Below are 27,931 nucleotides of genomic sequence, written 5' to 3'. Positions count from 1 at the left end.
GACAAATAAAATGTTTATAACTTATATGGCAAGGAGAAGTCCAGGACGACCGGAGACAATGTTGGAATATAAGCGGAGAGCACATACAACATCCGTAAGTCCCAAGTAGTGACCCATTTAGTACTGATCAGGTTCAACGTTGCTTAGCTTCGGTGATCAAGCGGGAGCCGGAGTGTCAACGCGATTATGCCGTACATGGTAATTAATGAAAAGACTAACAGGTGCGTGTTAATTTGTATTCTCTTGGATGGTAAATAAGATAGCAGATAAAATAACTTTATGCATACTATGTGTTAATTTGCGTGTGTGTTGTGTACTGTTTGAGTACTTAAATAGCAGTTCATGAAAGCTTACAAAAGTCAGTAAAAATATTTACGAGAATGTGCATATATAATAAAAAACAAACTTTCGACGAAAATGTGTTCAAAAATGGTATTTAAATAGGATTTCGGTGTTTAGTTTTTTCCCACTGCAAGAACCGTTACAAAGAACTCTCGGAAAATGGGATTGAGAAGTCAGCGCCCCGAGGAGGGGCACTCTGACCTGAAAAAATTCCTGGGCAGCCCCGTCGGCATTCCCGGTAAGGGCGCCTTAGGCAAATGGTACTACATCAACCCCTTCTCAAAGAGAGAAGGCAAGGCCTGGGAGGGTGGACATCCTAAACCCCCACCGCAAAATCAACAGGGGCAGGATCATTACAGGATTGATCTAATCTCTGTTGATTTTCCAGTCGTGCACAAAAAAGTTTATGCATACTGAAGCAACAAATGTAGCCGGAAGAAAGCTTTAAAAAAAAATAAAATTCACAAATTTTACCACAAATGAAAAATGGAATTGAAAAAAAATTTCTGTACCTGCCAACCTTATAATTAAAATTTCACTTTTCTGTCTTTCTCTGTGGCAAAATGCTGTACTAAATTCTCTTCATCAATTTCTCGGCTTAGTTCATGTATAATGCTTATAATAACAAAAAAGCCACCAGTCTCTCCATGAATCATTGAGTTCCGAACAACGTTTTTAATTAGTTTCCATTTAGTGAAACTGGGCTTACAGGATGCTACTATGACTGGTAATATGATTACAAGTCTGAGTGCAGCAACTATGTTTGGCTATAAATCGACAAGTGTGTCTTTTATTATATGATTTAAACATTCAATAGCAATAAATGTAATACACTTCTTATGTTGTTGACGAAATTGATAATCTCTTTTTCAAGTTTCTCACAATCAATATCGTCGTCTACAACAATATCGTCGTCTAAAACAATATCGTCCTCTACATCAATATCGTCCTCTACAACATCTACAAAGCAGCACAACATGACGGAAACATTTCCGATGTTATCGCAGTTTTCATATTACTCGCATTACACAAAATCCGTACTTTGATTTCAATCCGTATTTTGATTTAAAACCGTACTTTGATTTTTAAACCATCCCTGAAGACTTTGTGAAATTGTATTCATGAGTGGACAGAAAAATTCTCGGCAACACCCTTTTCACCTGATGATCTGACTGCCGATTCTGGATCCAAAGAGACATGTTTTCTGTCTTCTCTTTGGTTCTGGATAGGCACGATCTACTTGCAATTCATCAGCTAATTGTCTTTTTTTTTTACACAGTGATCACCACTTATCAAGGCCCGGAAGCCACTTAGGGATAAGGGTTATTGCAAGTACATTACGTTAGTGTGGAGATTTGATGAAGTGTTTACTTAAGGGGTGGATCATTAGGAATTTGTTAACATTGGACTTGAAGACATCCAAGTTGTAATCCGGTGGGAAGCAGGCAGACGGAACAGAGTTCCACAGGCGTGCAGTTCTAAGAAAGAAGTTTTGTTCATGGAATCCGCGTTTTGATTTAGGCACAGATATAGAGTGGGGGAAATTTTTCACAGTGGATTCAGCTAGACGGGTGTTTTTCGTGAAAGATTGGCGAGGGGGGACCAGAGATTGGAGTTCAGACGAGCACCTGCCATGGAAATAACGATAAAACAAGGATAGGCTCGCAACGTCTCTTCTGTGGGAGAGAGGTTGCAGGGTAGAGAAAAGAGCATCCCCCACTAAGCCACGAAGTCTATTTTGTACTCTGTCAAGGCAGGATAGGCTGTTTTTAGCAGCTCCTGCCCAGACATGGCAACAGTATTCCATCCTTGGACGTACTTGGCTTTTATATAGATAGAGAATTGCATCAGTAGTGAGATATCTTCTGGAGCGGTAGAAGGATCCCACCATCTTTCCAGCGACCTTGGCAACAGACTTGATGTACGTGTTCCATTTCAGATCAGGAATAAAGGTCAAACCCAGAAGCTTGTCAAAACACGGGGCCTCACCCAGACGAGAGCCATCCATCACAATTGATGCCAGATGGGGATCAGAGCGTTGATGATGTAAGAATAGGAGTTTGGTTTTGGATGCATTAAAGGTAACCAGCCACATCTTCCCCCACTGAACCACGCGCTCGAGATCAGAGGAGAGAGAATCAGAGAGAACTTTGTCATTTACAGCCTTTGATGTGTTGCCGTAGATGGTCGTGTCATCAGCATAGATGTCAACGAATGATTTAAGTATGTGTTTAGGGAAGCCATTGATGTAGATCAGGAAGAGAGTTGGGCCCAGGATTGACCCCTGAAGGACTCCAGCATTTATATTGCAGGCCTCCGATTTTTGTCCATCTACCACTACTCTTATGAGCCTATCGGAGAGAAATTTCCAGTTATACCGTAGCTGGAAATCTTGTGAAGTAGACCCTTATGCCATACCTTGTCAAAGGCCTTTGATATGTCAAGAGCAATTGCCCTAGAAAGGAAGCCTTTGTCAAGAGATTCACTAATCCTGTGGGATATAACCGTTAGCACATCTGCTGTAGATTTTGCAGAGCGGAAACCATATTGTGTGTCACTAAGAAGATTATTCCTGCTGAGGTGGTTGACTATTTCTCTATTTAATATGGATTCCAGTAACTTACTCATAACACACAGGAGACTTATTGGTCTGTACTGAGAGGGAGATGACTTATCACCTGAATTCTTAAATACAGGGCAAACTGATGAGGTTTTCCAGGGAGTCGGAAAGCACTTCTCCTTAAGGCAGCGCTTAAATAGTTTCGTAAGTATGGGAGCAAGTTCTTGTTGAAGCTTTTTTAACACTATAATTGGGATGCCATCAGGGCCAGTTGCTTTACTGGAATCTAGGTTCTTGATTAGCTTGGCGACCTCATGCATGGATATTTGTATGTTACCTTGCTTGTTCTGTGTTATATGAGGAAATATGGGGAGTTGATGGCCTTCGTCGCATAGGGTAGAATTAGCTGCAAAGTTCTTTGCAAATAGTTTGGCCTTGTCTGACGCTGAAGAGATGACCTCTGGTCCATTGATAATGGTTGGGATAGAACGCACACTTCTGTTCAGGATCCTATTTGTTATTTGCGAAAACTGGTGGGAACCAAGCCGCTAATCAGCTACCTTGCATTTAACAGACTGGGCATATAGCTCTCTTGCATCTTGCTTTAACTTTGACGACTTCAAGTCCTTCCTGTATCGTGAAACAAATGAAATGGCAGACTCGACACGAGAAATCTGGCCATTGATGTAGACTGAAAAACTCTGTAGCGTTTTACTCATAATTAGGATTTTGACAACAGCATATTCTTTTGATTCTTTTGACTCTCGAGTATATATCCGACACAATTAGACACAGTTAATCAACCGAGAACCACACCACTCTATATAAACGCATATAAGATATCAACAGATACACACTTGAGAGTCAAAACAATGACAAGAATATGCTGTTGTCCTAGCCCTACGTATAATATTTATTTGAATTTTATAAGTCATACCTGGTAATCAAATAAATAAGGAAACGCCACCTTTTGATTTCAGTGGCTAAAACTCAATATTCTGTGCTGATCAATCCATCTCGACTATTCAGAGACACTCATTATAATTCTTCAATCGCTTCTAAAATTTCTGTTGTCTATAAACGCAATGACTTGATAATTTCTGCCTTTGTTTCCCATCTTGTGTCCTGATCTCTTTTAACTGTAAAGTGGGCCACATATTTCTCCAGAATAGCCCATCGCTTGATTGACGCGACAAATAAATTTTATATGCGCTGCAGATAGCCAGAGAAAGGAAGGGAAGTACCTGACGAGCGTGCAGCATCAGCAATTATAAAATTAAGTTAATAACTGGTGTATGGCATGCACACATCTTCTCTATTGACTTCCAAGAAACGCGACTGCACGCCACGATTTTTCCTAGCATGTTAGATCCGCTATCGTATTCTTGACCGCGACAGTCTTCTATAGCAAAGCCACACTTGGACAGGAAGTTGATCATGCTGTCAAAAAGGTTGTATCACACACTCAGAAACTCAACGAAATGTTGAAATATTCCTGCTCTACATCCTTCTGTAAATTCAACTCCACGTAGAACAATACTTAGTTGCTCTGTGTGAGATATATCAGGTATGCAATTTAATATTATGCCATAATGTTTTGAAGGAAGAACTTTCGAAATGATTTTGTTTCATATTGGCTTAGCAATCAAGTTGATAAGTTCGTTTTGAATGCGGCTGCTGAGATAGTGATCACTCAGTTTATGGCTCATTGTGCGTCTGACATGCTCAGACAAGACAGGGTCAAATGTTACTATTAGCTTCATTTCTCCGAGAATATTTAACATTTCCATTTCTGGTCTCATCGAGTTTTCATTTGTGTCACGGAAGGCCAAGTTTCTCTCAGCCTAAAACTAGATTATATTAATCAAGCGAACTAAAACTATGATCCAGTATGTTTGCTTTTCCTGAATTAGTAGTTAACTTCATTGTTTATCATGTCATACCATCATATATTCCTTATGATGAGTTAATTGTTCATGTGTCTTCAGAGTTTTCGACAGACGGGTCCACTGGTTACTAAAGCTTAGAATTGAAGACAGCCCCCCCCACAAGCAACCTTTTGTCTCTATAATTTATTTTCTTTTACATAGTCACCCTCATTCTGAATGCACTGTTGCCAGAAATTTAGTGAAGTCGCTCTGCTTCTGACGCGAGTCCATGACAATGATTAATTTCTTAGAATCTCACACCGTCAATATCTGCAATAGAGAGATGACACTTTCAGGTTATGAATGTATCAGTTCGACTGGCATATATCATAAAAATGCAATTTGCAAACCCCCTTTGATCCATTCGGGCCAAAGAAAAAAATAGGAGACATTACTTTTGGAACGCCCCTCATAGTAATTGTAGTATCATAGTAGCTCACAGTAATTTGGTCCTTTCCATTGTCAATGTGAATCAGATTCTCTGCACTGTTACATTTAACGTATATTACTACTTTTTTTAAGACGATTTCTTTAACCGCTACTATACATGTTACTTTTTGTGATAATTGATTGAAAACAAACATCTCTTATTCTAAGCCACACTTTCTTGTAATCCATTACGCCTCCATTTATTATTAATTTACGTCTTTAAGCAAGCTGATGCTAGTTTGAATAGGGGATTTGATTAAACACAAACAAAATAATTACTAAAGTTAGTTTGCGCTTAAGTAGTTTTCTGGAAGCATCCTGCGTAATATATATATATATATATATATATGTGTGTGTGTGTGTGTGTGTGTGTGTGTGTGTGTATATATATATATGTGCCTGTGTGTGTGTGTGTGTGGATGCGTGTGCATGCGTGTGCGCGCGCGTGCGTGTGTAAGGGGAGCTATCACCTCAACACCGTGCTGGCCCTTAAGTAATTATAGAATTATCTTCTTTTTTTTTTTATCTTAGTTTATACTTGATTTTTTTTTTGTTCAATATTATTTGAATTATTCGGGCTACTACTCTCATCTTTCATTCAGTATTTTCACGACGTTTCAGTTGATGTAATCCCCTTTGTTTGGGTGCAATTTTTCGAACTCGAAATGTTCATGTTAAACTCGGGAATCTCTATTTGTAAGAGTATTGGATATAAAAAGCTTCCAAAATATTACATGCAAATTTCTCAAACATTTTAACACTAAAAATGCTTCCAAATTCTTTTTCAAATTTCGAAGGACCGCAAACTAATTTATTTATTTATTTTTTTGTTTTTGATCTACCAATAAAAAATTAAAATAGTTGACGTGCTTACGCTAAAACCGAAATGCATTTTGGTAGATTTAATTTTGTAATAAAATTAATTTTTTTTTTAAATAAAATAAAAAAAATTGTCTTAATACTTTACACTATTGACTTTTTTTTTTCGTTTATTTCGTATGAATCAGATGATTTTATTGTTTGCATTGGTTTCCACGATATTATTCTAGTCACAATTCTTTCTAGAAAGGCGTCAAGTACTTACAATAAGGACCACGTGAATGTTGTTAACGTACTAAAAAAATAATTTTTGTGTAACGAACTGGACTCAAATTTAAAACAGCCAAGTCGTTACACTGTGTTGTTAACTATTTAGCTGTCGCCACTTCCCAATAATCGAAAATATTTTTGCTCACGTCCACTCCTAACATAGCATATCGCCACTTGGACATAAAGGGCTTCTATTTGGGATCATGCCCAGGAAAGATTAACAAGATGTTGGTTTACGTTACATTTAAACCTCTGCATTTCAGTACAGTCAGGGAAGCAGGTAGCAGGAAGGGAATTCCAAAGTCTAGCTGTTTGAGAGAAAGAAATTATTAGAGTAGAAATCTTTCTGGCATTTAGGGACCGCAACAATGAATGGAGTGAGATTTTTTTGCTGAGCGGGTTTGTCGGGGATATGTACGTCGAGAGAGCACAGTTACAACGAGTTAATCAGAGTACATCCCATTAAAATACTCGTAAAACAGGCAGAGATGCAACATTGCGGCGATGGGATAGGGTTGGGGTTTAGTAGAACCTATTAAATTGAAGACTCTTTTTTGGATCTTATTCAAGAGGGAGAGACTAGTGATAGATGCATCAGCCTAGAGGTGCAACAATACTCCATGCATGGGCGAATGTTGGCCTTGTATAGCTACAGGATACTCTCAGGTGTAAATTGGCCTTCTATAGCTACAGGATACTCTCAGGTGTAAATTGGCCTTGTATAGCTACAGGATACTTTCAGGTGTAAATTGGCCTTGTATAGTTACAGGATACTCTCAGGTGTAAATTGGCCTTGTATAGCTACAGGATACTCTCAGGTGTAAATTGGCCTTGTATAGCTACAGAATACTCTCAGGTGTAAATTGGCCTTGTATAGCTACAGAATACTCTCAGGTGTAAATTGACCTTGTATAGCTGCAGGATACTCTCAGGTGTGAGTAGTCTTATGGCACGATAGAAATAGTGAATATGAAAACAATAACGTGTAAGTCACGCAGAGGTGAGAAATGAGCGCATACAATTTTATTAGTATAGAAATAAATTAATGTGACAATACAGGTTATTGTTTAAAAGATTCAAGGTGGCATCATTAAACAGTTGACTAGGATTTCTGTGAACCGATAATACGAATCCCTTTATGTTGACAACGTGTACAGAAAAGGACAAACATTCATTGAACCTTTTACAAAGTTTGTCTTTTTCCCTCAGCACTTTTCCTGCTTTTCAGTTATACTTTTCCACGTCAACAATTCATTTAAAAGAGGCAAGAGCAGACGTCCCAGCAGCTGTGCCATTTATTCGGATCGATCAATGACTGCTCGCCTGTAGCGTTTATTTTAGACACGCAAGTAAAGTTAGCAAAATTGTGCAACAGCCGTCGCGTCCGGATCGATTACATGATTTTATGTATTAGTTTCTAAGCGCACCAATGATTACTAGAATTGTTACTACGTGTAAAAAATTTTTTTTTACCTATAAGCAAATCAATTATTTATATCCTAAAGAATTTATTTACGTTCTCGTTTGCGGGTCTGTCTTTTATTTTTTTTTTCTAATTTATTTTTTACTAGTAGGGCTACCCAGCATTGTCCAGAGCAAAAGTGTAAAACTTCTCTCTACCTCTCTCTATCTGTCTCTCTATCTGTCTCTCTTCCTCCTCTCCATTTTCTCTCTCCCTCTTTCTCCCCTGGCCTGCCCATTCCTCTCTAGATGGACATGCACGCACAACTCTTCGTTATATAATAGTTTCATCGAGTAATTAGTCATCATTTTCTTTCCAAATTAGTGCATAACTAGCAGGCCGCCCTGCGCTGCCCGGTCGTAAAATACGCATAAATATATTTTAATTAATACAGAAACAGAAACATATGCATGCGAGTATTATGTTTTTTTTTCTAAATCGTTCACTTCTTGTAAGTAAAAGAAAAAAAAAATACTCGAGCTGAAATCGAAACCAAAACTGATCAACAATATACCAACTTTTTGGATATCTGTTTTGTAGTTCTTGATTTTAATTGAACATACAGTGAGTCAAATACGATAAGCATTAGACCAGCGTAACACCACCTTTAAAAGATGTTTTCAAACTACTTATTCTTTATATAAGTCATATACAATGTAAACTAATCACGCATGTGCATTCGTGAAACAGTTACTAAACAGAAAAAAATCCATTAACTCCCACGTACCAATTTTTAAATTTTGACCTATTAGCATCCCTTTTATTCCGGGTAAAAAACGGATTAAAAGTTTTTCACATGTCTGAACATTCTATATACTAAATTTCAAGTATGTAGATAAAAATTCATTGAGTATATATGTTGAGAAGTGTCCTCATACACATATTCACACTTTTATAGATATATAGCTAAGACTGAAAAACCGATCCTCCCTGACGATTTGATTTTAATTAAACATACGCACATATATACATACAGACAACTGTCATTTATATGATAGACTAGAAGGTTACCCGACTGTCCTTCTAGCTTTCTCTATTTCCCTTCTCCCATTAGTAGCCTCTCCCTAACCCTCTCTATCTCCTCTTCTTAGCCAGTTTTTCTCTGTTGTTTTAATGTCCTCCTCCTCCTCTTCCTCAACAACAACAACAACAACAACAACAACAACAACAACAACAACAACAACAACAACAACATAATAATAATAATAATAATAATAATAGTAATAATAATAATAACCGGATGTCGTAATAATTAACAAGACAGAAAAACCCTGTCAAATCGTAGACTTAGCTGTTCTAGCTGACCACAGGGTAAATATCAAAGAAAAGGAACAACGGAGCCAAATACACCGAGTTAGCCAGATAGCTGAAAGGGATATGGAAGATGAAGAAAAACAAAATAGTACCTATAATAGTAGGAGCACTAGGAACAATCCCGAACAACTTTGAAAAAAGAATGGGAGAAATTGGAATCAAAGGAATGGCTGGAAAAATACAACGAACAACAATCATGAAAACATTAAGGAATATTAAGACCCCCCCCTTGAATGTGGAAACTAACACACGGGAGCAACAAGAGCGAGCCAGACAAAATGCTACAAAGGCAAAACATGAAACACTACATGGAACCAAGAACACTCAAACCGCGTATCTATAAGTTCTCTAACCCAACCATACCTCCATTGCCACATCACTGCCCCCCCCCAAAAAAAAACAAAAGAGCGAGACCAAATAACCAAGTAGAATCAAAGAAGAAAGAAAGACCGATGAACTGACCAGACCTCAACCGAATAAGTGCGAAGAGAACTGGGACCTTGGGGAGGCTTATTGCCACTCAAATCCCAGCAAAGACCAATAGCTGCAGGCAACGAGAAATCAATGGCAAGCAGCTGTTGCGATAATGCAAATTTATTTGCAAATGTTATGGAAAAAGGTGGAAAGTACTGGACACCTGGGGAGTCTTGTTGTCACTCAGCTTCCAGGGAACATCACAGGCTGTTTTGAAGGAGAGATCTTTGATAACCTGCGTGAAAGCTCCTTATGAGCCAATAATAATAATAATAATAATAATAATAATAATAATAATAATAATAATAATAATAATAATAAAAATAATAAAAATAATCTAATTCATTTACCCTATCCATTTTACACGTGATTTTGTAATCTCATATTTATTTCTCCTGGGCAACACAGAGTAGAATAAAACACATAGGCATTCTTGATATCATAGATAATTTCGTTCTCACTATAATATGAAAATGAATGATTTTGAAAAGAAAGAGTCCAAAGAGATTTAAATGTAATACTGTAATTTACACTTATTGTTCCCGGACAACTCCAAGTAGAAGAAAAGTCTCTGTCCCTCTCTTCCTTATTTAAAGATGTAATAAGATAGTGTTAATAATAACAATGTTATTTGTCCCCGACAAATCAGAGTAAAACAAAAGTTTCTGTTACGTCACCGCCACATTTAGCAAATATAAGAAATTAATGTTTGTAAGCAGGCCTCCACAACTCTGACGAATGTACGAAGAGAAATACTGTTGATAATGACAATTTTATTGTTCCCAGACAACATCGTGTAAAAAAAAAAAAATAGAAAAGAAAACACGGGCTAAACTTTTTTTTAGGTATTTCTTTAGTACAGCTGTAGTAAACGTATTTATGAGACAGAAACACGCACACGCACGCACATACAAATACACGCACACACAAACACAAAACCTATGAATAGTATTCAAACTTCTGTTTGTATAAAGCTTTTAATGTTTATCCATATTTCAAATCTTAAAGTCGATACTTGTATTCGAACCTACAACACTATTTTCATGGTCCAACAACATAGTGAAAGATGAGAATTTATTTTAAAAAAAAATGGAGAATGACAAAATCTATGCGTACAAAATAATTACTTTTTATTAACAAATTTATGAAGACAATATGCAATAAAGTGTTCATAATGAATGAGTTTAAAGGATCTTCAAATGTTCTTCTGAAAGGTGAAAATGGATAATCATGTTTGTTTCGGCTAGCGCCATGTGAGTTTACGTGTATGTAAATGGAATAGGAGTGAAAAAAAAAATGTGAACATATTAACGTGACTATTTTATTAGTGAGAGATTGTATGGACTGGATATATGCCTTCAGTGAACAACGTGGGTGCGTGTATCATTGGATCTTCAGGAGTTTGTGTCTTTCGTTGTTTGTCAAGAGCCTCCTCCCTTTCCCCCAGGGACTAAACTGAGATGTAATGTACACACTATGTTGTTTGCAAAAAGAGGTACAAGAGAAAAAAAAATTCATAGAATAACAAATATACCATTTTTTTTTCTCACACTCGCGAACACTTTGGAAATTGAACATGGCGTGTGGCCCCTACTAATACAAAAAAATCTATGTTTTATTTTTGATAAATTACAATGCTTCAAATGTCACATGTCAAGGTGTGAGCCAAATAGTTTACATATTATAGTTATTCAAGTGAAGCAACTGTTGCAAGTTTTTAAAAGAATAATAAAAAAAATTCATTTTTGTGTGTTTATAAAGCATTGCTTTCATATGAAGTTGCCTCAGAGAAGGCATGACGAGCTAATCATAGTAATAAAATACGCGAGAAAGGGGGAGAATCACTCTTTAAGACAAATCAAGCCTGAAAGAGGCCCCGACATCAGCGTCCATACAGGTTAGCCCTTTAAGAGCCTAATAAGGAAGAAAGGGGTTATCTGACAAAAAAGTTCACGCCAATAAGTTATTCGAAACATGGCCATTACATTAAAGTAAAATAGTACGTTGGATTTATTACAAACGTTTTGTGGTTCTATAAGAGAGGCGTACGTCAGACATATTTTCGAAGAGACGTCCTTTAACTTAACACCGGTACCCCTCCCAACAATATTAAACTAACAAACGTCTTGTGGTTCTATGAGGAGTGGCGTTGAGTTGTACATCGGACGCATTATACAGAGAGACCTTTTAACCTAACACCAGTCTCCTTTTCCCAATGATGTTAAACGTCTTGTGGTCCTATGAGAGGAGAGTTGCTATCCTTCAGTGGCTTATGGCCTTGGTAAGTGGTGAGGTATTAGCACAAAAATTGTGTATTCTTTTTAGATTAGGTCAACCTCCACAATTTTCTTTTAAATGACGCCTTATATAGGTTTTCGACTATGCTGAATACGAAAATCGCATTGAAATTTTGCAGAAATAATTAGTTATCGAGATATAAAAAATTGTATTATGCATTGTATTCTTTGGCGGCCATAATCTTTTTACGCGAGTGCAGTGTCAGTCATAGATGAGTAGATTTGTTTATGGCGCGCGCACGCGCGTAAAAAGATGGCAGCCAAAGAATATAATGCATAATACAACTTTTTATATCTCGATAACTACTTATTTCTGCAAAATTTCAATGCGATTTTCGTATTCGGCATAGTCGAAAACATATTCAAGTCGTCATTTAAAAGAAAATTATGGAGGTGGATCTAATCTGAAAATTTACCAAAAATTGCTTATATGAATTATTTTAAAAAGTGATTCACCTTTTTTTCAGTCTTAGATAATTTTCTCTTTAACTGACATATATTGCTTAACTGCACGACTATCGTCGCGAAAACACAGGCGCCATTTTTAAACTGTTGATATTTAGTCAGAGTGGCCATTTTGAAATTATCCGCGCAATTAGAGTAATTTAGTTTAATGTCACGTTACACGACTTTTAGATTCTGACGGCCAAAATGTAGTAAAGCAATTAAGTTGAAACTTGATAAAAAATAAAATAAGTAACGCCGCTATAATAAACAGTAAAAGATCGTTGTAAGAATGTATTGCATGGGGTGCATGAAACGCTCACAACATGTGAGTAAATGTTGTTATCTAACATATACAACTACCTTGTTGGACGTGAATAGCCTTTAAAAGCTGACTAATCAAACTTTCCTTCTTACTAGCCAATTTATTTGTCATCGTCGTAACATGTTATTGAAAATACAATAGCGTGCTTCGCTATTGTTACTCTATCATATAAAATTGTCTTGTCGGAGTTTTAAAGTCAGACCTAAATAGCATTTCAGATAAATTAAACTTTGCTTACTACTATCTAATTTTTTTTATTTATTATTGTTGTACCATATTATTGGCAATACAATAATGCATTTTACTGCAATTTATTTTAACTCAGTAACACAGTCCGGCTCCAGCCATTGTTAATCCCACATATAAAGTTATCTTGTCGGATTTTTAAAGTCGGGCTTAAATACCATTTAAGATAAAAAATCAAACTTTGCTGTTAACTTGCCAATTTTCATTTGTTATTGTTGTGCCATGTTATCGGCAACACAATGACGTACTTTTACAATTTATTAAAATATGACCTAGTTCAGCCTGAACGACTAGTATAAAACACTTTTAAATTATCACCTCATGTAAAAAGAATAACTCAATTTTTATGAGTTGTTTTTGTTTTTTAATTTTACTTCAACAAATTCTCAAATTCCACCCATGGCGGCATCACTGGTATCAATTTGTAATTTAAACTGTCTGGAGAAGTCTGAAGTTGTAAGCGCTGGACTTGCAATTAGTGTTGATTTGATGCTATGAAAAGCTTTATGGCAGGAATCGATCCATTTATAGTTTTCATTCTTTTTTAGGAGATTGGTGAGAGGACTTGCTATTGTTGAGAAGTTTTCCAGAATCTTCTATAAAATCCAGCTATACTGAGAAATCTCATTAGTTGTTGTTTTATTGGTTGGGACGGGATATTTTATGATGCGAGCATCAACTTTTGACGAGATAGGTTTCACTTGTCCTTGACCGACAGTATGACTCAAATAATCAAGTTTTGCTGGACCGAATTCACTCTTGTTGAGGTTTACACATAGGTTGGTATCTTGTAGTTAAAAAAAATTGTTTCATAATTTTTAAATGTTCCTCCCAGGTGTTACCATAAACGATCACATCGTCAATGTAAATTTCACATCCATGAATATCATGTAGCATGGAATGTATCATTCTCTGGAATGTTGCTGGTGCACTTTTTATTCCGAATGGCATAGCTTTGTATTGATAGTGACCATCTGGGGTGACGAATGCTAATATTTCTTTCGCTTTGTTGATGAAAGGTACTTGCCAGTAACCTTTCATAAGGTCGAACTTGCTAACATAATTTGATTTTTCAATGTTATCAATGCAATCATCAATTCTAGTTGAAGTTCTTATAGATAACATTTGACTTCTATATGAAATACATTGATATTCGAGTGTAATTTAAGATTCTCCTTACGCCCCCCCCCAAGCTTCAGTTCATAACTAAATGTTGAATATCATTTTATTTCTCCCGAATTGACTATATAACTTTGGTGTGGATTTATTTGAGAACACCCAGTATCTAGGTTAGTGCAACATCACGTTGTGAAGGTCGACCAGTCCTCTTATGAGTCAATGCGCAACTATTTCAAAGGAATCTTATTTTAGGCTCCGAATACGTTTTTCCTAGGTGGTCATCGCTTATCAAATCCTAAAGGCCAATCGAGGATAAGAATTAATGAGTATCGGATAGACTGTTAAACACCACTTTGATGATTAGTTATGGTGGAACTTTAATAGGGCTTGGTTTCTGAGAGGGTGGTTCAACAAGAACTTATTTACATTAGACTTGAAACCAACCATGTTTTAGTCAGCAGGGAAGCAGCATCGCGTTAATGTGTTCCACAAATGGACAGTTCTTGGAAAGAAAATGTTATCATGGAATTTTCGTCTAGTTTTAGGCACAGATAGAGAGTTAACGAAATTATGGATAGTTGTCGTAGCTAGACGAGTATTTGTTGTGAATGTTTTGCAAGGTAGACCATAGATTGAAGCTCACTCGAGCACATGCATGAAAATAACGATAGAGCACAGACAGATTCGCAACGTCCCTTCTGTGGGAAAGAAGAAGTAAGGAGCGAAAAGGCCCTCTCCCACTAGATTGCGAAGATTATTTTGTACTCTGTCAAGGCAGGAAAGGATACTCTTAGCAGCCCCTTCCCAGATGTGGCAACAGTACTTCATGTTAGAACGTATTTGGCCCTTGTAAAGGTAAAGAATCGCGTTGGGAATGAGATATTTTCTGGAACGGTAGAAAGATCCAACCATTTTTGCAGTGGCTTTGACAGCATATTTGATGTAAGTCTTCAATTTCAGGTAAAAAGTGAAAGTGAGATTGTCAGGGTTTACTTGTAGGGTGAAATAGCATCATGTCAAGTTTCTCCTGACAAACTATACAGAAATACGGACGAGTTGTTCTCTGTTTTTTTTTTTTTTTTAATTTTTTAAGTTTATTTTATCAGTTTGTTTAAGCTGAGGATGAGGTATCCTACTTGGTGCCAGACATTCACCCACTATCTCATATATTCTAACAAAGAGATCTCTTTAAGATTCTAACCATCCCTTTAAGTGTAATTGTTTAAATTTCTCTTGCACTTAGTGCATCGAGTATATTTACCAGGTGGTTTTTTAAATTATTTTTCATGAGCACAACTGCTCCTACAATTACTGGAATGATGAAGATCTTCCTAAGATTTCAGTTTCTTTTCATATCGTACATATGTAAACTGTTTTTGACTCCTACTGGGGGGGGTATGAGACCAACGAATTCGCCAATCGTTTTTATAACCACCGGCTGTGCTAAACAACCAATGAAAACCTTCCAAAGTTACTATAAAAATTGTCGAATTTTGGATTCAATCAGTTCGCCGTTAACTACGTCACGGACCGCATTTGATTCTTGGCCGCCATCTTGGTTGCTGCCAATTACACTCAGGATCTGATCTGAACAACGCCACCATCTTTGTTCAACATAATGTCTCAACACTTAACAACATAAAACCTTGGTATTTTTTAAAAATCTTTTCTCTCAACTCTGTTCAACCAAGCATCATAATTGTCTGCAAAAGTTTTAAAATATGCAAGCAAATAAAATTAAAAACTAAAATTGCTTTACCGTTTCCCCGCCAACGAAGAGTATGTAGAACTGTCCAACATATAAAGTTATCTTGTCGACCTATTGTTTTGTTGGACCTAAATAATATTTAAGTTAACAAATCAAATATTGCTTTTTACTTGACATTTTTTGTTTATATTGTACCATGTTATTGACAATGTAATGACGTACTTCGCTTCAATTTATTTAAAAATAACTAACCTCAAACGTTTAAAATAGAGACTGGTACTGATTTGGTCTTAGGTGTGTTTTACTAGCACGCTGTTTTCTGGCTTATCTATGGGTATCCATCACAGCAGATATGAGATGCTTACGATAAATCCTCAGAATCTTATACAGGAACCACATATGGGGGAGTAAAGAACAGACTCATACAAGCAGTCAAGCCAGATGAGGATCTCTTGATCATATTAAAAGGAGGAAAGTGAGGTGTTACAGTCATGTCTTATATTCATCAGATCTCACAAAAAACAATGTTACAAGGAACAGTATAAGGAGAAAAAAAAGTCAAATGAAGAAAGATATGGGAGGAACTGGTGCTGAGTAGCAAATTCAAGTAGGCAGAAAATTAGGAGGGTTATTGAAGACTGGTTGCCAGATTGCCTTTAGTATTCCAACGGCCATCCAGATCACGAGACAGATAAAATAACATTCAAGGTCAACCGAAGGAGATATCTTTCGTATTGATGGTTGCCTTGCTACTTAGTTTAATGTCGATATCGATGCTGAACAGTGCATGGATTTTTGTTCGGGACTCGTTAGCAGAATCCACTTCCTCCTCACTGTTTAAGGCTGGTGATTAAGTAGAAATGTTGACAAGTTGTGGGCGATTTTTCACTTGTTCAGAGTGTCCTCTCGAAGAAGCTGGGTTTCTTTAACTTTTTGGTCTTTCACCACATCTTGCTCCAATAAGGAGCAAGTAAATTCTTGCCAGAGAACTTATGTGCTGTTCTAGGAGATCCACCCACTCAGGCATTACCTTCTCCTTTTGAGAAGGAGTTAATTTTATGCTAATCACCTGAGGCTCCCTTGCCGGGGAATGCTAGCGGGGCTGGCCAGGTATTTTTGTAGGTCAGAGTGCCCCTTCTTCGTGGGCGCTGCCGTCTCAATCCTACTTTCCGACCCTGGGGTCTAATAAGTTCTTGCAGTGGAGAAAACTAATAACCCACCTTACCACTAATCTGGCAATCTAGGGGCTAGCTTAAAACATCACACCTTTCCATTATTCGAATGATGTTGGGCTTCAGCTCTGTCCTAGGAGGTGCATCTTCTCATGCATTACCTCCTCCTTCGGGAAGAGGGTTGTTTATTACCAAGTGAATCAGGCATCCCTACAGGAGAACGTCAACGGGTCCAATTTCTTTTTATCTGAGTGTTATATGATTCGGTCTTCCCAAGCATAACTCCTTCTTTGAAAAAGGGATTGTCTATATCCAATTGTATCAGGTGCCCCTGTAGGAGAATTTTGACGGACCGGTTTTCTCGTTGTCGGAATAGGGTATGGTTCGATCTTAGGAAGTACATCTTTCCAAGTATTACCTCCTCCTTTGGAAATGCATTTGTTTCTTGCCGATTACATAAGACGTCATTACAGGGGAATATCGACAGATCTATTCTCCTGTTTTACATCATCTTCCGGCCTTATGTCATACCTTGTAGTGGTAGGAGGGAGGAATAAATGCCATTAACAAATGAATAAAAGCTGCTATTTTTGTAGATGAAGGCAGAATTTTGCTGAATTCATTAAACAATAAACATATAACCTTGAGAGTAAAAACAATGACAAAGCATGTTGCTTACAACAACGAGAAATAGTTAAATATGTTGAGAAAATGTTTGAATAAAAGAGAAAAAAATAAAACAGATTTTATTAATTACTAGCGGTGTGTGTTACAAACAAAATGGAAATATATAAATATATCTACACGCCATGTTTTATTACAAGAGATTACCGCTATTCACCCGGCGTTGCCCATGAAGGAATATATTGTTGGTCAGTAATTTTCTTCGGCAAAATAATTTCAAAGATCATCAAGTCTCTTTCGATAATTGTACTGAACGTAATATATATATATATATATATATATATATATATATATATATATATATATATGTGTGTGTGTGTGTGTGTGTGTGTATGATTTGGGTGCCAGCAGCTAGAATCGAAACCAAAACGTACAACTCTCCATCGTCAATACTTAGCCTCTGAGCCACGTCCGTACGGTTCCTATAGTTGAGCACTTTAAAGTTAAAATAAAATCGGTTATTTTAGTTCGCATGCACAGATCATGATGTTATAATATTTTGATCTATCTAACAGACGTTAAGACATTTTAAAAATACATTTTTACATTTCAACGATATTTCTCGCGGTTAAGATTGGGCTTAATGATTTGTTCCCTGCTAATGGAGTCAGAGATGAGTTAATTGTCGAGTTCACCCTGTAATGATGATTCCCAAAATAATCATTATAGTTCACCTGTTATCCATTATTTAAAAGACGGAATCGTCCGATTGTCGAAGACAAGCTTCAAGCAACCAAACAGGCATATATATATATATATATATATATATATATATATATAGAGAGAGAGAGAGAGAGAGAAAATAAAAAAGGAACAAACCGTATTATGTGTTCACCAACGTTTCGTCTTTATTTCGAGACTTCCTCTGGGTGAATGAGATTAAGAAACCAAAAAATATACCAGTACAAAATATTTGAAAAAGTTTCACGTGCACAGTGTGACGCAGTTCTATTTAAGAGAAACGGAAAAATTGATGTTGGAAATTCAAAAAGGAAGGGGTGCTGGCGCTGTTAAAGAGAAGGAAATTTTAGTGACGTCATATAGTCGTTAATTTAATTTTAAAACTATGAACGCAAGTTTATATTCTTATTGGGAAAAAGATATATCTGTTGAAATTTAAATATAAGTTTGTAACAGGAATGAAATGAGTGTTTTTTATGTAATTTATTGATAGAGATTATGTGTTAATTATTACAGGGGGTGTATGAATGGTGTGAGTGTCCACAGTTAAATAATGTTCTTTTAATAACAGTTTACTTATTAATGGCGCTATGTTATAGAAACCTCCACGTTGTTTAATAGTGCTTGAAATTGCGATAAGCGCAGATTCAAGGAGTCTCCGGCGCGGTTTATTTGAAATAAATTTAACTACTTTTGCTTGTTTAAAATCAAAGGTGTGGTTATGTTGCAATGAATGAGAGAATAATGCACTTAGAGAATTGCTATTTTTTATATCTCTTTTGTGTTCATTGAGCCTTTTTTCCAATTTACGCTGTGGACACAGGTTAACTTTCTCACACCATTCATACACCCCCTGTAATAATTAACACATAATCTCTATCAATAAATTACATAAAAAACACTCATTTCATTCCTGTTACAAACTTATATTTAAATTTCAACAGATATATCTTTTTCCCAATAAGAATATAAACTTGCGTTCATAGTTTTAAAATTAAATTAACGACTATATGACGTCACTAAAATTTCCTTCTCTTTAACAGCGCCAGCCCCCCTTCCTTTTTGAATTTCCAACATCAATTTTTCCGTTTCTCTTAAATAGAACTGCGTCACACTGTGCACGTGAAACTTTTTCAAATATTTTGTACTGGTATATTTTTTGGTTTCTTAATCTTATTCACCCAGAGGAAGTCTCGAAATAAAGACGAAACGTTGGTGAACACATAATACGGTTTGTTCCTTTTTTATTTTCTCTATTTTGTCGGAATACTATTTCCATTATTTTCATCATATATATATATATATATATATATATATATATATATATATATATATATATATATATATTCACCTGTCATCCCTTTTTTAAAAGATGGAATCGCCAAATCGTCGAAGATAAGATGCAAGCAAGCAAGAAAGTAAGCAAGATCCACAGTTTTATAATTATATAGATTTATATAGATTTATATATCAAGTATCACACTATTGAGCTATCTAAAAAGAGAACTTTAGATTATTTATATGTCATTACTATCTTAAGTAGCTAAATTACACACACACACACACACATACACACACACAGTTGATGGGCGAAAATACAGTTTATAATGGCTTTCCTGCAATTCAAAATAATGATAAAATGCTATCGTTGCGTTATCAAATTTTAGACGGAGAGAAAAGGAAATAGGCACATGTCATAACCAACCTGTCCAAACACTGTGTTTTTAAATAATGAAATTGCTATAGTCAAAGCATTAAGACACTTCACGTAAAGAACAACATTTCAATCTTAAAACTAGCAAACACAAAGTGTTATATAAATAGACAGCAATGATCTCCCTTTGTACAAAACATCGTTCATGGAATGTGAGGACTAAATGACACAAGGAAAGATAGTAAATCCAATGGCTATTTTCTACTCGCCAGTTAAGATTCGTTGTATATTTATAAATATAAATAAGCTTGAAAAAAAAAAAAGATTCATAAAATTGTTTGATTGAGGATTATCATTGATGCTAAAATATATACTATATATTAATAATATATGTTAGCAGGATCTGTGTTCCGACATTGCCCGGGAAAATTGAAAAAAATCAAGATCAGATTATTATAATCCATAAGTAGTATATTTTTATTATTGGTATCGACTATAATTATTGTAATAATTGTGCTTTGTTTTAGTTATAACTAAATTATTTTGTCAGTTATGATGCTCTGTAAGTAACAGAAAATAATAGTGAAATACGATCCGGTGCATGCTGATTTTAGCGTACAATTAAATTTTTCCTCGTGAATTTGAATTTAGTGGGAGGATTTGAAAACTAGCGATCCTCTTTCTATTCCAACTACCACTTAATCTCATATATAAAAAAGCTAAATATGACCGAGACCTTTGCAGGTTAGTAGTCAGGGAAGTAAGGAACAGAGAGGCAATTCCAAAGTTTACCAGTTCGAAAGAATAAACTGTTAGAGTCGAAGACTTCCCGGAATCTTGTTGGGTTAGTTGAAAGTATGTACGTCGTAGGGACACAAGTGCTATGAGTTTATCAGAGTACATTCCATTAAAGTAAAAACAGGCACAGGAATGCAACATTGCGACGATGGAGTAGAGGTTGGAGCTTGGCCGATACTGCGGGGCCTATTACATTTAAGATTTTTTCTGGACCCGGTCTAAGAGGGAGATACTAGTGGTAGATGCATCATCCCAGATGTGACAATACTCCATACAAGCTCGAGGTCCTGAATATGACAAACTATATCCGATGGTGAGGCCCCAGCTTACGGGCTTTGGGGAGTGTGGAGCTACCCTTTAATTGCCATTGCTCACAGGTCCACTCTGATCCGGAGTGGTAGTACCTGTTAGGGTCCAAACTATAGGTTAAATAGAAACCGACTTGAAAAAAAAAAAACAAATATATCCTTGAAAACTTTCTTCTTCAAAATCACTGGATTCGGTATTAAATAACCTGAAAAGTGTTGATATGCCGTAAAACAAAAACAACCAACCATACAAGCTCGAAAAATGGCCTTGTAAAGATATAGGATACTCTCTAAAGTGATAGATGTCCAATAAGAGAAACTACATTAATAAATCGATTGTTCATTCAGTTTTCATTCTTCTTACTTTTCCTTTCTAGTTCAATAACAAGTCGTTTTTTTTTCAATGTTACCAAAATATTTCTGAGTCTTGATTTGTTTCTTCTTTGTATTTTTTTTAGTCGACCCTCCATTACAAGAATTCGAAAGTCCACCGCGTCGTCCGTGATTTTGTGATTCAAATGGGTGATGTGACCGTCGGCGATGGAACAGGAGGTAAGATAACACCAACACATTTAAAAAAACAAAAAAACTTAACTTCCGGTCACTCCCAAGTACAACCTCATGTTGTTACTGATGAGCGATCACTGATAATAACTCATTTGATAGCTCATAGCCAGTAATTAATAATAATAATAATAATAATAATAATAATAATAATAAGAAGAAGAAGAAGAAGAAGAAGAAGAAGAACAACAACAACAACAACAATTGGGACATTCTTTGGGACATACGCATACAAACTGATAAGGTCCTTGAACATTCTAAGCCTGACATAATTTGTTAAAACAAACACAAGGGAACTTGCTCCATCATTGACATAATCTGCCGTTTCGATGCCAAAGTACAAGAATGAAATATTCAGATCTGAAATGGAAATTAGATCATGTAAATGTAAAGAATTCAGGGTGATTCCCAATGTAATTGGAACACTTGGGACTATAGAGAAAAGCCACCATCGATGGCTTAAGCAGATTGACGAGACAATATATTTCATAATTTTGCAAAAGCTTTGCCTGTTCTTAACGGCGAAATTGTTAAGGTACAGTTTGCATACCTAAAATCAACGGTATTGACGTGGTGTTGAAAAAGAAGAAGAAAAAGGCAGCTAAAGACATCCAATAATAAATTGTATCTCCCCAATAGACATCAGCTTCGGCTGATACCACACAAAATAGTCATGAAGAGTTAAGGAGAATGGAAGGTCAGAGGAGAGAGAGAATTAACTATATCTCCCCGGGAAATGTGCGGAAAGTACTGGGACCTTGGGCGAGACTTAGTATTCTCCTCCACCCCCCCCCCAAAAAAAGACAATTATCGTTGCTAGCAAGAAATCAATGGTAAGTGGTTGTTTCAATAATACAATGTCATTAGCAATGGTAATAAAAAAGAGACGAAGCGTACTGGAAATATGAGTATGCTTGTTACTCAGATTCCAGGGAACGCCACCGGTTATTGTCAAAGAGCCATCACTGATGGTGATCTGTGTGAGAACCCCGAGTGAGTTGTTGACAGTAAATAATGTTAATAAATAAATAATACATTATGCCCTCCCTCCTCACCAAACAACCCGATGACGCCAGTATCGTTTAACATCATAGAAAATGATCATAAAATACCCGAGAGGATGGAAAGGTTTACTTCCAGGAAGGGTAAAGAAAATACTGATTAATTAAAGAGATTTGTCAGTCGTATTCCAGAAGAACTAAGGATTTTGTGTTAAACGTGAAAAAAAAAAAAAAAAAAAAAAAGTGATTTGCAATTGTGATCGAAACAATGTTGGAAATCTGGGTAGACTTGTTGTCACTCAGTCTCCAGGGAACACCATCAGTTTTACTAGTAAGAGATCACTAGTAACGACTTAAAAAAAAAAAACATTAACACATAATTAAATCAAATTTTTAATAACTGGGTTTTTAAAATTTAAAATCATCAAATCAAACTTTTGTCGAAGGACATTCTACTTTTTAAGGTGATTACGTGTGATTTTTACATTTTCATTCGAATTTGGGGTTTCTTTAAAATATAAGTAACAGTTGCCGACATACTCTCCCCAGAACATCCGACCTAAAACATAATTGATAAACACCGCTTGTCAATTGTCGAGTTCAAAACCGGAAGCTGCCATGAAGTGAACTTTTACAACTTCACCAGGCTGAGGCATTAAAAATTTCCTTGTCTCAATCCATAATACCCTTTTTAGAGGAGTTGGATTTTTCCCACATAAAAAGACCTCTAGTAACTCTGTCCTCTTACGGAGACAAATAAATAGAAACAGAACGACCGCTAAAAAAATAAAGTCTCTCCTAGTAATCTGAAGATTCATCCAAAAATAACTTTTCTGTGTGCTGACCTTTTAAAAGTGTGAAAGTTTGAAAAAAGAAATTAGGACGGACACACACACACACACACACACACACACACACACACACACACACACACACACACACACACACACACACACAAAATAACATTTGTAAAAAAAAAAACCCAAACCCAAACAAATGCACCCCCCCCCAAAAAAAACCACGCACGTCGTTTGAATCGAAAACGAGGCTGATCTTATCTCAGCTGCTAAAAACATAAAAACGATTAAAAAACGGATACACATTTCAATACAAGTGTCTAATCCTTTAAAAAGAGTTGTTTGTAGCACTTGAAAAAACAAAACAAAAACACTTCAAACTGGCGAAGAGAGGTTTTAGCACAATAAAAATGTTATCATATTTTAAAATCCGTCGTTCACTTAGCAATACGCTAATACAATATACCGGATAATTGTATGTTAACTGCTTATAGACGACAAAGCTCACCTATACTAATTACTATATAAGCCATATTATATCTCCCGAAATCTATGTTTCACGCCTTGTGTAGATCTTCTCCATTCTCGTGCGTCTTTCTTGTGCAAAAGTTTATCCGGGGCTAACTGCTTGATTGTACGCATCAAATACTCAAGTATAAGTCCGAGAAATGACAAATATGAGAGCGGGAGTTTATTTATTTTATTTTTTTTTACATGGAGGTCAGTACATATCAAGGCCCAGAGGTCACTCGAGGATAAAGGTTAATGGGTATACATTAGTCATTGTGATTGAGGTAGTTTGAATATGAGTGGATGTCATTTACTTCCATTTGGATGCTCAGATCCACTGCTCCATCGCATATACCGCTGCACGCCACTGTTTCTCTATATTGTTATGTGCATTTCCCGCTATTGGGGGGCAGGGTTTGATCCTGAACATCCATATTCATAGTATTAGGTTGCTGCAAAAATAATGTCGTTCTTTGACATTCAACTTCAAGTCAAAAAGCGACATTGTTTTTGCACCAACCTAATATAATACAGTGTAACTCCTATAATTTGAAGATCCGCTTCGTTCAAATTAGAGGATGCTGTTCACGTTTCGTGATAAAAAATGTGCTGCAGTTAACTTTAATTTTCTAAAAATTAAGAAATAGTAAATAAAGTTCATTGCTAAGTATATATGAAGTTGAGTTTACGATATATTGCAAGTAAGAATTGTTAAATATTATTACCAGGAACAAAAACATTGAAAATAAATTAAATTTACTCTTACTTGTTAGATATTTATTACCTAAGTTATCATCTACAGAAATCATACATTTATGTAAAATACAGTTTTTTTTTTATTTATTCATTGAATGAGTCTCATTGCAGTTTCTATTTTCATCGATTGAGCTCTCGGCCGCTGCCATTGTATTCCGTAAGCGATCACAAAAATCTACAATTTCTTGGTTCTGTAGCTTCTTTATGATTATATCTCTTCAGAGTGACATTGCTTGCAAAACATAGTTGTCACTAAAGTAAGGACTTTTTTCTATAAATTTTATAACCGTCTCCATAGTCCTTTCTGCATCATCCCATGATATTGCTTCATCAGAGTGTTCTTGGTTATTTACATTAGGGTCAAGAGAATAGGAGCTTTCGCTATTTTCATCACCATTATTGCCTTCAGGATATTGATCAGTAGTTTCCTCATCTTGTTGCACCCATATTTCAACATCATTTGCATTAAGTGATTTAAGAACAGCGTGGTTGGTCGGTAACCGTTTGGTTTCAAGAATTTTTTCTAGACCAGATGTATTCAAGTAAAGTCAGTCACTTGTTTTCTTTTAGAATTGCAAGCCATTGTGATGGGTTGTTTTACATTATTTGAAATATAGCATTCTGAAAAAAATACAGTTAGTATAAATTAATTATCAATAGCTAATCTACGTTAATTCCATAGTACCAATATAAACATTCTGCGCAATATCTGAATTAACCATGTAAACAGTTTTACTGCAACTTCGCATCAAATATGCTAATACAATTTTAATGACGAGACAGTTCAAGTTTAGAGAAAGTCCAAATGAAAGGAAGTCCAAATGAGAGGAAGTCCAACTTTAGAGGAAGTTCAAATTAAAGGAGTTTTACTGTATTTCATTATTTGACTCCTTGACCAGAAAAAAAAACGTTTTTACATTTAGTATTATTTGTATTAGTCAGAGTAATGTTCTTATCTCGGATGTTATTCTAACAACGTTTCGGTCACTATTACTGGAGAAAGCAAACCACGAGTTGTCTTTTCTTTCGATCACTACTACTTGAATAAGTGGAGCATGCATTGTCTCTCTCTCTTTGCTATTTCTACTACTTAAATAAGTAAAGCAAGAGTTTCGTCACCTGTGATCACTACTCTTGAATAAGTAAACTATTAGTTGTGCCCTCTCTCTCTCTCTCTGCAACTACTCATTTAAAAAACATGACCTGCCATTCTATACGATAACTACTGCTTGTATTAGTAAAGCATGAGTTGTCGTTTCATGCGGTCACTACTATTTGAGTGAGTAAAACATGAATGATCTCCCCTTTTACGGTCACTGCTATTTAAATAAGTAAGTATGTTATCTCCCCTTGCGATTACTTCTACTTGAATAAGTAAAGCATTAGTTGTCTCCTCCTGCGATTACTAATATTTTTATAAGCATTAAAAACAACTTTTTGGAGAGAAAAATAATGAGTTAGTTTGTGCATAAGTACAATTCTTCTTCTTCTTCTTCTTCTTCTTCTTCTTCTTCTTCTTCCGCCTCCTCCTCTTTCACTCTTCTTCTTCCTCCTCCTCCCCTCCTTCTCCTTTTTCTTATTCTTCCGCCTCCTCCCCTCCTCCTCCCCCACTGCTCCTCCTCCTCCTCCTCCTCCTCCTCCTCTTCTTCTTCTTCTTCTTCTTCCACAACAAGAACAAATATAATAATAATAATAATAATAATAATAATAATAATAATAATAATAATAATAATAATAATCTGAACAATGCAAACAAAACAAAACATTTGAAACTAATGAAAGCCAATTCTATCAAAATGTGAACGGAGGAAAAACAAAAACAGAACAACCAAATCCGACAGAAACAAAACTCTACTGGAGTAAAATATAGGAAGAGCGACGAGATCACAATAGAAATGCCGAGTGGCTGAAAGACATGAAAGAAGAGTTACAACAAATAGAAGAAGGAACAGTGAATGAAATCAGCAAGGAAACCCTAAAGAAAACCATAGGAAAAATTGAAAACTGGAGAGCACCAGGGCACGACGGGATACATGCATACTGGTTCAAAAAATTCACAACCTTACATGAAAGGCTAGCCCAAAACCTGAGAAGATGTATACAGGAAGCAAGCGTACCAGACTGGATGACAAAAGGTAGAACCACACTGCTACAGAAGGACACGGAGAAAGGAACCGTCCCTAGCAACTATAGGCCAATCACGTGCTTACCAACTATGTGGAAGATACTGACAGCACAACTGAGGGAACAAATCTACCACTCACTGAATAACCGTGGACTCATCCCCGAGGAGCAGAAAGGATGCCAAAAAGGAAAAAGAGGAACACATGACCTGTTATATATAGATCAAAAGATCCTAAAGGAGGTAAAAAGGAGGAGAAAGAATTTAGCCATGGCATGGATCGACTACAAAAAAGCGTACGACAGGATCCCCCAAGCATGGATAATAGAATGTCTAAAAATGTATAAAATACCAAGCAGGATCACCAACGTAATAGAAAATGCAATGAAAACATGGAGACTGGAATTGAAAGCTGATGGAGAACGCATAACAGAAATTAACATACAAAAAGGCATCTTCCAAGGAGACTCGCTATCACCACTACTGTTCATCATAGCCATGATGCCCTTGAACAGTATTCTGAGAAAGTGTCAAGCCGGATACAAGTTCTCCAATACAGAGGAAAAAAGGAACCACCTGATGTACATGGACGATCTGAAACTTTTTGCAAGGACCGACAAGGAGCTAGAGACACTAATTAACACTACCAGAATCTTCAGCCAAGATATCCAAATGGAATTTGGAATGGAAAAGTGCGCACAACTTGTTATAAGAAAGGGAAAACTGGAAACAACAGAAAGCATCGAACTACCTAACCAAACAGAAATGAGGGCACTAGGGGAACATGACGACTATAAATACTTGGGAATTCTGGAAGCGGACACCATCAGAGCAACAGAAATGAAAGAGAAAGTTGGAAAGGAATACCTCAGGAGAACAAGAAAACTCCTGGAAACTAAATTATATAGTAGAAACCTAATAAAGGGTATTAATACATGGGCAGTATCACTAGTAAGATATTCTGGGCCGTTTATAGGGTGGACAAAAGAAGAACTGAGACAACTCGACCAGAAAACCAGGAAACTCATGACCATGCATATTGCACTACACCCAAAGGACGATATTGATAGACTCTACGTGAAAAGGAAAGACGGTGGGAGGGGACTGATCTCTATAGAAGACTTTGTGAAGGACACGACAAAAGCTG

At 36.2% G+C, this 27,931-nt stretch overlaps 1 protein-coding gene across 3 annotated transcripts in view; it reads left to right on the top strand.

The window, feature by feature from the left end:
* Positions 1-27,931, top strand: part of LOC145259939 (peptidyl-prolyl cis-trans isomerase B-like) — a 120,270-nt gene that overhangs the window by 73,758 nt on the left and 18,581 nt on the right. For all 3 annotated transcript variants that reach the window (XM_080117903.1, XM_080117902.1, XM_080117901.1), the window contains exon 3: positions 21,493-21,586. In XM_080117903.1, the coding sequence (XP_079974029.1) occupies positions 21,493-21,586 (94 nt within the window). The remainder of the gene's footprint in view (positions 1-21,492; positions 21,587-27,931) is intronic.

This window comes from Euprymna scolopes, chromosome 35 (genome assembly GCF_053919585.1).
Source record: "Euprymna scolopes isolate OS-2025 chromosome 35, ASM5391958v1, whole genome shotgun sequence".
NCBI lineage: Eukaryota > Metazoa > Mollusca > Cephalopoda > Sepiida > Sepiolidae > Euprymna > Euprymna scolopes.
This window is presented reverse-complemented; position numbering and strand designations above follow the sequence as displayed.